Below are 11486 nucleotides of genomic sequence, written 5' to 3'. Positions count from 1 at the left end.
GGGATGAGGGACTCAGTTCTGCAGCATTGGTTTTTGGGATCCCAGAGCTCCCTTCCAGCTGGTTGATCCCTCATTTGCCCAGGGGTGCCAGCCCCTCGCCCCCACTCCCGCAGACAGCAGGGATGAGCTGCCATCCCCAGCAGGGACCAGAGAGCTGAGGCAGGGTTGTGATTCCAGCTACACCCATACACAACCACCACCATGGACTGTTTCCAGGGGAGGATGAGGCTGCATCCCACCCTGGCTCAGCAGGGGGGCAGGAAACCCTCCCAGACCAGCCATGGCCCCTGTCGCTGGGTTCAGGGCTGAGCTGTGCTGCCCTGTTCATGGGCAATGTCCTGCCGAGCACCATGCCAGGGCTGGGGACGTCCCATTGCTGCACCTCGCTGCCACCTCAACTCCCTGTCACAGCACGGCGTGCTGCCCAACTGGCTGTGAATTCCCTGTTCCCCATGGCGGGGGGCATGGAGCTGGGCAGGTCTGAGAGCTGGGGAAGGAGAGACACTCAGCCGAATTAACCGACTCATTAATTTGCACATTTGCACGCTGCGGATCAGCTATTTCCAGCGTGATGCTGCTGCCAGCGGCTGTGTCCCACGCAGCCACCAGCCGGGGTCGGGCAGAGTCACCCCCGTGGGGGACCGTGGGGGTCAGCAATTGGGTTGGGGTGCAGGGCAAGGCGTGAAACACAGCGTGGCCTGGGGGGGGTTGCCCAGGCTGGGGAGGGACTCAGCTCCAATCAGGGCCATGAGCCCAGGTCTGTTGCCAGACACAAGCTGTGGGCAAGCAGCTGCGTCACGGTTTTTGGGTGGCTGTGTCACAGCACTTGGGGCTTCCTCAGGAGCCTCCCTCCATGGACAAACACCCGGCTGTTCCCCACGGGTGGGCTGGCACCGGGGAGCCCGACCGCAGGCAGCAGTGTGGCTTTCTTCCCCTGGTCAATGTTTAACCGGGATATTTATCCAGTGAAAGAGCTGCAGTGTGAGGGCTGGAGGGGCTCAGGCGGACGCAGGGACAGACAAACGTCCTTCTGATGCCATTCCCAGAGCACACCCTGATTTTTTTCCACGTGTCCCCAAAGCACTGGCACCAGTCATAGCTGTTAGTGCCTGGGCGAGCACGTGCACGACATCTGCTGAGCTTTGGGTGGCTCTCGTGGACCAGGCAGTTCCCTGGGCTCCCCCCAGATATTCATCGTGAAGGGGTCTGAGTGTCTGTGTGCTCTCACCAGCCCCAGACAACGGCAATTACCACCCCGTTAGGTACAGGCACCCATGGCATCGGTGCCCCACACCTACCCTGCTCCTGAGCAGCACTTCCATCCCAACAGGCACGAAGAACCTGGGGAACACCAGGCCATATCCCAGCTCTGCAGCAGATCCGTGTGCCGATAAAAACATGGTGCAGACCCACGGCCAGGTCTGATGCAAATTTAATTGAATGGGAAGGAAATACATTTTATGTCCTTAAAGCACATTAAGTGCTTGGAAGTTAATTGGTATTTAATTAGCATAAATTAAGCCCTTTAATAATACTCAGGAAAAAACAACGCAGTATTACAGATGCTTTATTAAAAGTCACCCTGACAAATTAAAAATGAATGTGCTGAACACATCAACAGCAAAACAGGGAAGCACATGTGGCCGTGCACATAGGCCACCCGGCCACCTCCTGCCCCCCTTGCCTGCCCCTGGGGACCCGGAGCAGCAGCCAGCAGTGTCACCACCCCAGTGGGACGGTGTCCCCTCACCCACACCCCGTGGGAGAAGAGACCCGGAGCCGGGGTGCAGGAAGGAACTGGGGTGCAGGGTGGGAGTCGGCCCCAAGCAGAGGCAGCTGCAGCCATCAGCGTGTTTCCTGCGGCATCACGGGGCCGTGCTTCCTCTCAAAAGGGGAAGGTGGGCACCCCTCATGCCTGAGCACAGCAGCCGCCTGCAGCCCCCCTCCCGCAGAGGTCTGTGCCCCAAATGGGGGCCAGGGCAGGTTGGGCCCCCCCCACCCTGGTTGGCTCCCCACAGCACCCAGCTCCCACCACCACCCACTTCCCATGCCCCCCAGGGTCCCTCCAGGAAGGAAGCAGTGACTTTGCTCCTTGTTTGGTTTGGCACTTTTTGGTGGCGTTGCCATGACAACCGTCCCAGTGACATCTTCATGCTATTTGTCTCCTTCTGCGGGTTGCATCATTTTCCTTCCTGAATGAACAGCTGCCTGCACCCCAGCTCACCTGGGACCTGCGCTGCCCATCCCGGGGTACCCTGTCCCCCTGCCCAGCCCGGGAAGGGTCGCAGGCAAACACACACACCCCGAGGCTGGGATGCTTTAATTCTGGCATTTCCTCACTTCAGCATCTCTACAACCTTGCCCTTTTCTAAAAAAGAATACAACTTTGTGTATGTGTGTGTGTGCATGTGTGGGTCACCTCCCGGGCTGGGAAAAAAAAACCAAGCAAGCTGAAAATAGAGGGGTGACATTGTGCAGGGCTCTGCCAGCCCCACGGGGACATCAGAAAGCTGGGAACATCCTCTCCCTGCCACAGCAACAGTTTTTCTGCCTCTGCTTGGAGCAGCCCATGAGGAGGGGTAAGAAGCATCGGCTTTGCCAGGGTTCTCCTCCAGGCGCCTCAAAGCCACACCTGCAGGGGCTGGGAAAGCCAAACAGGCATTCCCCAAGTTAAAAGTCTGCAAAATTAGGAGTGACTCAACCCAGGTAACTTGAGGGGTTCCCTGCTGGGGCTGGGAGTACCTGCAACGACACTCACGGGCCAGTTTATCACCCGACAAGCCCTCTGAGCAATGGGGATGGGGTCCCTATGAATTTCCCCCCCGACTTCACGGGGGAGGCTGGGGAGTCCGCACGATGAGTCAGGGCCGAGCTGCCACAGGGGACGGATACCCGGCTGACGTAAAGCTGCTGCGCTGGCTCCTCTCCCCCTGCCCACACAGCTCCATCACTCTCCTTCTGCCGGCTCCGCCTGCTTATGGCAGCAGCTCCTTCTGCCAAGGCAACCCCCTCACCAGGGCTGGGCAGCCCCTTCCCCTTGCCCCCCAGCACACACCCTCTGGCACGGGAGAGACAGACCCAGATGCTCTCCTGATGCTGAGAGGTATCCCAAAAATCAGCCTGTGACCAAAGCTCCCTCCTCCCATCACCCCCACCATGTGGCAAGCCATAGGGAAGAGCCAATTGGCATCATCCTGGACCTGTGCAAGGGACAGGAGCAGAGCCATGGTACAAGCTGGAGGAGAACCCTGCTATGCTGGGACATGGGCTCCCCGCGGGCTGGACGTCGGTGGAGAGAGAGCAGAGATGCTGGGCTGGGAGACAAATGCAGGAGCCGGTGTAGGGCAGGGTACAGAGCCTCGCAGCACCCACCACCACGTTTGGGGCTGGGGAGCTCCCTCCCATCACCCCCACCATGTGGCAAGCCATAGGGAAGAGCCAATTGGCATCATCCTGGACCTGTGCAAGGGACAGGAGCAGAGCCATGGTACAAGCTGGAGGAGAACCCTGCTATGCTGGGACATGGGCTCCCCGCGGGCTGGACGTCGGTGGAGAGAGAGCAGAGATGCTGGGCTGGGAGACAAATGCAGGAGCCGGTGTAGGGCAGGGTACAGAGCCTCGCAGCACCCACCACCACGTTTGGGGCTGGGGAGCTCCTGCAGGTGGGCAGAGGAAGGTAGCTGCATCGGGCCTCGGAGGCAATATTGCCATGAAGAAATTAGAAACCAATTAGTGTCAGCACTGGCGAGGGATGCCACACGGTCCCCAGGCCTGGCTGCTTGACTCAGCTTCTCACCACCTTAGCAGGATTACAGCGGGCTCCTCACTGGGCATTTAGGAACCAGCAGCTCTCACCTCCTGCCCTGGGGAGATGGAGAAGCTCCTGGAGAGCAGCCCAGCACTGGGCTGGCAGCCACAGCCACTCACACCTGGGCATGGGGCAGTGGTGCCCACCCCAGAGGCTCCCCAGCACTGCAGATGCCCAGGCACAGCCCTGGTGGGATGGACACCGTGCACGGCCGATGCTGGGGAGGCTGGGACAGCACGGGAGCTGGTGTGGGTCAGAGGATGCTCCTGCTGAACCAGTCCATGGCTGGGGCTGGGGCTGGCAGAGCCTTGGGGACCGGGGTGGGAGCAGAGCCCTGCCACCAGCACGGGGCTGCTCGGTTCAGCTGGGCTGCTTTCCATCATCCCTGCAGTGCCAAGTGAACCATCTCTTGAGCACGAGCTGGCCGGGGGATGCAGAGGAGGAGGTGGGATGGTGAGGAGCAGGAGCAGGGGGCTTCACACCAGCTGTGCTGAGTCGCACCAGCCGCCCACAGCAGGTCAGCGACAACGGCACACACGTGTCCCCGTGCCTGGCATCACTTCAGGAACAGGCGGATGGTCCAGTCGCCGAGGAGGAGCCTTTGGGGAGGTAAAAGAGAGAAAGAGAAACTTGGGGTCAGCATTTTTGCCACAGCAAGCATGCAACAGAAATCCAGCCCCAGCAACAGCCCAAGCCTGGATTCATCCCACTATGGATGGAGCAAACGTGGATTTGGAAATAGGTTGGATCTTTGCTGTCACCCTATCCTCATTGGAAGGAGAAGGGAAGGGGGTCTCCCACTCTTGGACATCTCTTGGAAAGTGGCTACTTGCAGCCTTGACCCAGGAAGCAGGGAAACAGGTGGCCAGCACACAGGGTGGGAAAGGGGGAGGTCAGCCTGCCCAGCTCCCCTCTCCTTCCCACTGCGGCATCACGTACCTCACCAGCACGCCGACGAGGAGGGCAGCAACCGTGGGCCCTACCCAGTAAACCCAGTGATAGTCCCAGTAGTTTGCTATCAGAGCTGGCCCAAAGGCTCTGGCAGGATTCATGCAGGCTCCGGACACGCCACCTCTGAAAGAGGAACAAACCAGTAGCATCAGCCCTGTGGGACACGAGACTGGCACCTGTCCCCCTCCTTCCCTAGGCGGGGTGATGCATGGGCTGGGAGGGGGTGCTGGGTAGGGGGGGCAGCAGTGTACCCCTCCTGGGACTCTTTGGGAGTCTGGCCCTGCTTTGGGTGGGTGGCAGGCTCTGACCACCCCGGCCCCCATCCAGGCAGGGCTGCTTGGTCCCAGTTTGCCCTGGCAGCATAAGGAAGCCCAGACCCGAGCCCTGCTCTGCTGCCACACAGGGACCAACCCGGCCACCACAGCCCACGGTGGCTTTTCACCAGCAAGCACCTGCCTTCGCAAGCTGTCGGGGAAAACCTGGCATGGGGTGGAAGCATCCAGTGCCGAGTCTATTTTGGGGCTTGCCAGGAGCCGGGCTTTTAAAGAGGGAAAGCTCCGCGCCACACGTAGGCAGCGGAGCGGGGCAGGAGAGACAATGGCGTTTCCAGATTAAGGAAAACTGCAACAGATAAATATTTGCACACGCGAGTTCGCGCGGTGTTTAAATAAAAGAGCTCCGGATCCCGCTAGAGGGGGCGCTGCCTTAACTAAACAACCTATTAACATTCATAATTGCGTGCCCTCGTTATCTGATGGCCGTGGCACAAGGCTCAGGCTGCTCGCCCGAGAAGGGCCTGCCTGCGCCGAGGCTGAGCTTGGCAGCGTTTCCAGCAGCTGGGAGGACGCAGCGGCCAGGAACGACTCCAGATAAACCCTCTCCTGTTTGCTCAGGGCTTCCTACAGCAAACACGGCCCGTGCGGCCGCTGGGCTTTATCAGCCTGTGGCAGGCACTTTGCGGAGGCTGCTGGGGCTCCGGTGCCACGTGCTGGGCTCGAGCCACCAGCCTCTCCTGCAGCCGGCCGGGCTGTGCCCAGCAGCTCTCCCCAAAAATCTCAGGAGGTCAGTGGGGGCTCATTCGCCAGCCTCTGCAGTGTGCTTGGCTGCCCTCAGGTTCCCTGTGCTGTGGTGCGAGGGGGCACATCCCATCTCATCCCACTGCATCCCTCCCCATCCCAGGTATGGGCACCCTCCCCAGCGCCCGGTGAAGCAGCAGCGGTGTCAACCAGGGGAGCCTTGATGTGGGGAGATGGTGCTTAGAGCTGCCCCCCACCAGGATCTGCTCAGCCAGCACCACAGGGACCTCTGAGCACCAGCTCCATCCCCCCAGCCCATGGTCCCATCCTGACCCCCTGCTGGAGGGGGTGGCATGGGTGGGGAGAAGACTCATGAGCTCACCCCGCCAGGATGTTGACCGTGACGGTGAAGCCGATGCAGAAAGGTGCCAGCGGAGTCTTGGTCTTCTCATTGACGGCGCCCATGCAGACGGCGAGGACCAGGAAGGTGGTCATGACAATCTCCCCCACGAGGACGGAGGGGATCTGCTCGTCGGCTGTGATGCTGCTGAAGGCTCCTCCGCTGGCATTCACGTACCGCTCGGTCGCCGCCACGGCCTGCACGGGGGCGGAGGGGAGACCTGTTTGTGCTGTCCACGCTCCATATTGTGGGCTTTAATGGGCATATGTGCTCACTGTCAGGACAGCGTGGGCGGGCGTAGCGTCAGGTTAAAGAGGAGCTAATCTCATCACTTTCCTCCTGAAAGCCAGCCCTAAGCGCCTGGCAAATATAAACTCATTAGCGGAGGCTCTTAGCTTCTCCTGAGATAATGAGCCAGCAACCACTCTCCCAGCGGAATGAGCCTCAGCCAGCAACCGAAGGGTTTGTAGTGGCCAAAGGGCTGCCTGGGCGCTGGGAACGGGCAGCCCCGGACATAAATTAACCTTATAGCACGGTGCCACAAGCAGTGGTGCAGGCAAACACCGGGCATGAAAACGGCTGGAGCTGCAGAGGTACCGTGCATCGTTCTGTGCCTAATTAGCATGCTGTAGCAAAACTCCGGAGAGCAGCTGCCGTTGAGAATTAATTAGGCAGGCCCCAGAGCAGCGTGCAGAGGCGGCACCCCCACATCTGCATGGCACTGCCAGGCTGGAGCCTGCAGCAACGGGGGGCGAGGTGTCCAAGTCCTGCGTCAGACCCTGAAAGACCTGGGGGGAGGAACCGGGACCCCTGTGCCCAAGCACCAGACAAGCCCCACAGAGCAAACCTCGGAGATGTGTCACCTGGTGAGAAATCAGTGCTCTTAATTACACGCAAAACCGATGCACCAAGCCCCCCTTGCCCTCCCCATCACACACGCTGCTGCTGCTGGAGACCCTGGAGCTGGGCAGCATGTTGAGGCTGGCCAGGTCAGCTCTGGCAGAGCAGGGAGGAGCCCCAGCACCCCAGCGTTAGCCCTGGTTACAGAGACTCGCTGGGTGTCCATACCTTTGCCAAGCCAGCTCCTATGACCCCTCCGCAGAGCTGGGAGAGCCAGTAAGGAATGAGCATCGTGATGTTGAGCCCACCGACCAGCCACACGCCCAAGGACACGGCAGGGTTGAAGTGGCCTCCACTGCAAAGGAGAGAGGAGCATCTGTGAGGGGTTTGTCCCCAAGGTGGGGTTCACCCCCCAGCAGAGGGGTCCCCTCGGGGAACTCAAGCACCGCGCTCGCCATGGGCTGGAGCCACAAATGCTTTTTCGGTCCTTCCTGTGAGAAGGTGCATTGCAGAAGAGCAGAATTCAGCCATTTCCTTTCTCCTGCTTTGAAGCAGCAGCATCTTCACGCTGGAGACCCAACCCCTCCTACAGTGCTGCCCTGGTGTAGTTGCAAGGACAAGGTTTGGGGGTGGGTCTCCCGACACCCCCAGCTGCTTCTAGGAGCCACCACAGCACTGCCAGGGGAAGTGTGGGGAGAAGGGGTCTCTCCTGGGTGTTGCCGGGTGCTGTGAGCCACGGAGTGCACCTCATCCCTGCCCTAGGCCCTGGTACAGGGGGGTTACACTGCAGCCCACCCCCAGCAAGAGGTTTGCTTGTGGCAGCAGCACAGCCCCGCCACCAGTGCTCTCTGGAGCAGCTCCTCCAGGGGCAAGGACTCAGGGAGGAAAGTCATTCCCTGTTAAATCCTTGTGGCAGCCATCCCTGCTGCTCGGGGGAAGAAGGAGAGGTGACAGTGAAGCTGGTACCCTGCCTGGGAGCAGCTGCAGGGAAAACTCCTTGGGAGAGCAGGGGCTGAATGTCCTTCCCTGAGCAGAGATTGGGACCCTGAGCAGCCTCTCCCCAAGAACTCCCCAACACCTCTCCCTCTTGCTGTCATCTCACAGACAGCCCAAATCAAAGATGGGAAAAGAAACACAAAGCCTGACTGCCGATTTCCCTTGCTTTGATATGAATTCCCTTCCCTAACTGTGCTGGTGCTGCTCCCAGTGCAGGGAACACATCCCCCAGAAAGGGGACAAGTGCTGTTGGGCAGGGCTGAGGCCACCTCCCGGCCACACCAGCGCTGCTGGCTCTGCTGGGATTTTGGGGGTTTATCTCCCTCTGCTCAATGTGGATGCCAAGGTGCCCAGGTCTCTCTGTACCCCCCCACGCTGCCCACCAAGGCCCCGGGAAGGGCTGGCAGCAGCCGGCGCTCACCTCATTACGGGACCTAAATCATTCGTCTTGAAGACCACATGTAAGACAAACTCAAGATACCTTCTAATTAAAGCAGATTACCACGAGACACGCGTTAATGAACAAGTTTCATAACCAATCAGCCCTAATAATAATTGCCGGTGAAGCCGATGAGTCAGAGCGTCTAGGAACTATAATTACACCTTATTCTTCAGCTGTAATTAAAGACCCATCATACGAGAGCGAGAAGTTGTGTTGTTTGGGCCAGCAAATATCTCGGCCAGACAGGGCTCTGGCTGCAAATACCCCCAGGATGGGTGGGAGATAACGGAGGACCTGTCTGCAAATAAACCCTGGCGGGACACCCGGCAGCCCCACAGCATGGGTGGCAGCCCACGGCAGCGAGGACTCATCCCGAGCCAGCCTCCTCTCCACCCCCTCCTGACACAAATCTCTAAAACCTGACTTAAATGTTTTTAGGCTAAAACATCTCCCTGCCCAGGACCCTGAGCCGGCTCCTCCTGGCTTCAGAGCTAACAGGGGACCCCCAGGAAGCCTCCCCAGCCCCCCATCACAAAGCCCCCCCTGCCCTGTGGCTTCGCTGTGCCACGGGCTCGGGGTGCAGCGGGTGTCTGGCACGCGTGCCCCGGGGTCACTGAGTCCTGACTGCACAAACTTCAATCCCTGTAGCATTATCCCTCCTAATCAGGTGCTGATAAATTATCATCTGGTTTGCTCTGGGCGCCAGGGCTCGCACGCCAGCCCAGCCGAATCACCCTCCCCGGCTGGGGGAGACTTGTGTCCCAGCCTGGAGCATCGGAGGGACAGCCCGGAGCCACCTCGTCCCTGGGCTGTGCAGAGTCAGCCAGAGGGGAGGGAAGGTAAGGAAACCCCACAGGGACCATTTCTGCTTCTTCCTTCAAGGATAAATCTATATCTTAGCGTCAAACAACACCATTTTCAACGAGCACGTTTGTCTAAACGTTGCTTTTGAGGAACTGAAACCAATTGTAAATGGAATCCAAATTTTTCACCTGAAAGTACACAGGGGAGTAGCATACTCGGGTCAAAATGTTTCCTTCTGACATCCTTTCAAAAGGAAATGTGTCAGCTTCCCAAAGCAATGCTTTTGTTTCAGCTTTAACAGTTTTTATTAAAAGGGGCTAAAAAATAAAACATTGCAAATAAAGCCAAGTGACCTCTCCCAAACCCAAGGCGTTAGGGACAGCCTGAGCAGCCCTGCCATTACCCGAGAGGCTCGATGGCAGCACAGCATCGCTGTGCTCACCAGTATTTGCACAGGAAAGACCCTAAAGGCAGTGGGGGAAACACCAGCATCTCCTCCTCTTCCACGCATGGAAACCATGCTGGTGCCAGGGAGGAACCATGCTGCTGCCAGTAAAAGGGGTGCAGAGGGGGTGGCAGGGGGAACCCCCTTACCTGATAGCTCCCAGGATGGCGATGGTGAGCCCCAGGGCCAGCCCGTGTGCCAGGGCAGGCTGCAGCCTCCCGGTGCCCTCCACATCCTCCACCACGGAGAGGCAGCCGATGAAGATGAAGAGCGCGCTGCCCAGCAGCTCGGCCACGCAGGGCTGGACGTAGCGCTCGTAGCAGTGAGGCTGCGAGGGCTTGGGCTTGATGTCGACGTCCACCATCGCCTCCTTTGCTGGGAAGTGACCAAGCTCATCAGCAGCCATGAGAGGGGCTGGAGAGGAGCAGGCAGATTCCTGGTCACAGCCGGTCCCACGGGCACAATCGAGGAGATGCTGTGGACCAGAGGACCCGAGACACTGGAGATGCAGGCTCATGTATCTGAGGAGCCCTGGTGCAGGGACGAAGAACCCTCTTGTCTCACTGAAAGGCTGGCAGGCTTCCCTTGACCTGTATGAAGAGGTAGCGGATGGGAGGCTCTAAAAAATGGATTGGATTTGCATTGTTAAAAAAAAAAAAAACCTAAGGGGCAATAAAAGGTGATAGGCCAGCCCCCAGGTATATCAAAGCTCTTTATCACTGCCATTCCTTGGTTCAAGGCTTTGCGGTTTTTTTCCCCTGCGGGTTTTTGTTGTTGTTAATGTTGTTGGTTTAGGGTTTTCTGCCAAGGCTCAGGACGTGATTCCTTTCATGTAGAGAGCCAGAGCACCCGCACCTGTGTGAAGCCCAGCTGGCCCACTTCCCTGAGAGGCTTTTACCTCCTTGCCCTGCCAAGAGGTCCCATGTGCCCGGAGGACCACAGCATCGCGGGCACCGGGGCACGCATGAATCTAGCAGCGCCCTGGGAAATGGCTTATGTAGCTCTGGGGAGGGAAAAAAATCCACTCCTTGTGAAAAAAATCACTCCCGGCCAAGGCTTAGCTCTCTGTAATTAAGCTTAAGCCCAGGCGTAACACAAAAGACCAGAGCCCTTCCTGGCACAATGCCATCCAGAGCCCCAAAACATGCATGGAAGGGGATGCTTACGGAGCAAAGGGGAATGCTGTGTCTCGGGAAAGTGTGTCACCACTCTGACACGGGGGGAGGCAAACTGAAGCCCCCCGGAGCCAGCCCAGGGCTCAGAGCGCTGGCTGGGGTTAGGCACGGAGGACAGATGCCTCCTCCAAAAACTGCCAGACGTTGGTACCTTCATGCATGGCAAACATGGGATTGACTTTGTGTTACTATAGTAACATTAAGGGGCTTTCAATCCTTAAAGACAGCCTCAGCACTGAGAGACGTATGGCTGAACCTCTTCCTGAAGACCCTGGAGAGCAGGTGAAGTGACCCATTTGCCTCACGTCACCGAGGAAGCCCGACTGAACCACAGTCAGGTGGCACAGCCGATTCCTCCAAACCTCAGCCCACGTCCTGCCCAGAGCTCCCAAAGCAGGATCAGCCAGCTCTGATGCTCCGTGTCCCCCTCACACTGCTCTCAAATAAAAGTTTGTTAGTGAGGGTGCCGAGGGCTCCACCGACAACTTTGAAAGTTGTCATTGATCCAACACTTACCCCAAAACCACCCCAAAACCACCCCACAACCCCCCACCACACCCTCTAAGGCATCACCGCCCAGAAACCCAGATTGAAGCTACAGTGCTGCAG

General features: G+C 58.6%; 1 protein-coding gene across 1 annotated transcript; it reads right to left on the bottom strand.

The window, feature by feature from the left end:
• Window positions 1–4364: 4364 nt before the first annotated feature.
• AQP8 (aquaporin 8) lies at window positions 4365–10260 on the bottom strand. Its single transcript, XM_014936285.1, has 5 exons — window positions 9852–10260; window positions 7244–7370; window positions 6158–6372; window positions 4748–4882; window positions 4365–4407 (listed from the first exon to the last, which is right to left on the bottom strand). Exons 1-5 carry the CDS (start codon window positions 10217–10219, stop codon window positions 4365–4367), a joined length of 888 nt encoding a protein of 295 aa, XP_014791771.1. The 5' UTR covers window positions 10220–10260.
• Window positions 10261–11486: the final 1226 nt, after the last annotated feature.

This window comes from Calidris pugnax, unplaced genomic scaffold, assembly GCF_001431845.1.
Source record: "Calidris pugnax isolate Ruff unplaced genomic scaffold, ASM143184v1 scaffold17, whole genome shotgun sequence".
Classification (NCBI taxonomy): domain Eukaryota; kingdom Metazoa; phylum Chordata; class Aves; order Charadriiformes; family Scolopacidae; genus Calidris; species Calidris pugnax.
The sequence above is the reverse complement of the archived record's forward strand: the minus strand, read 5'-3'. Positions and strand labels throughout refer to the sequence as shown.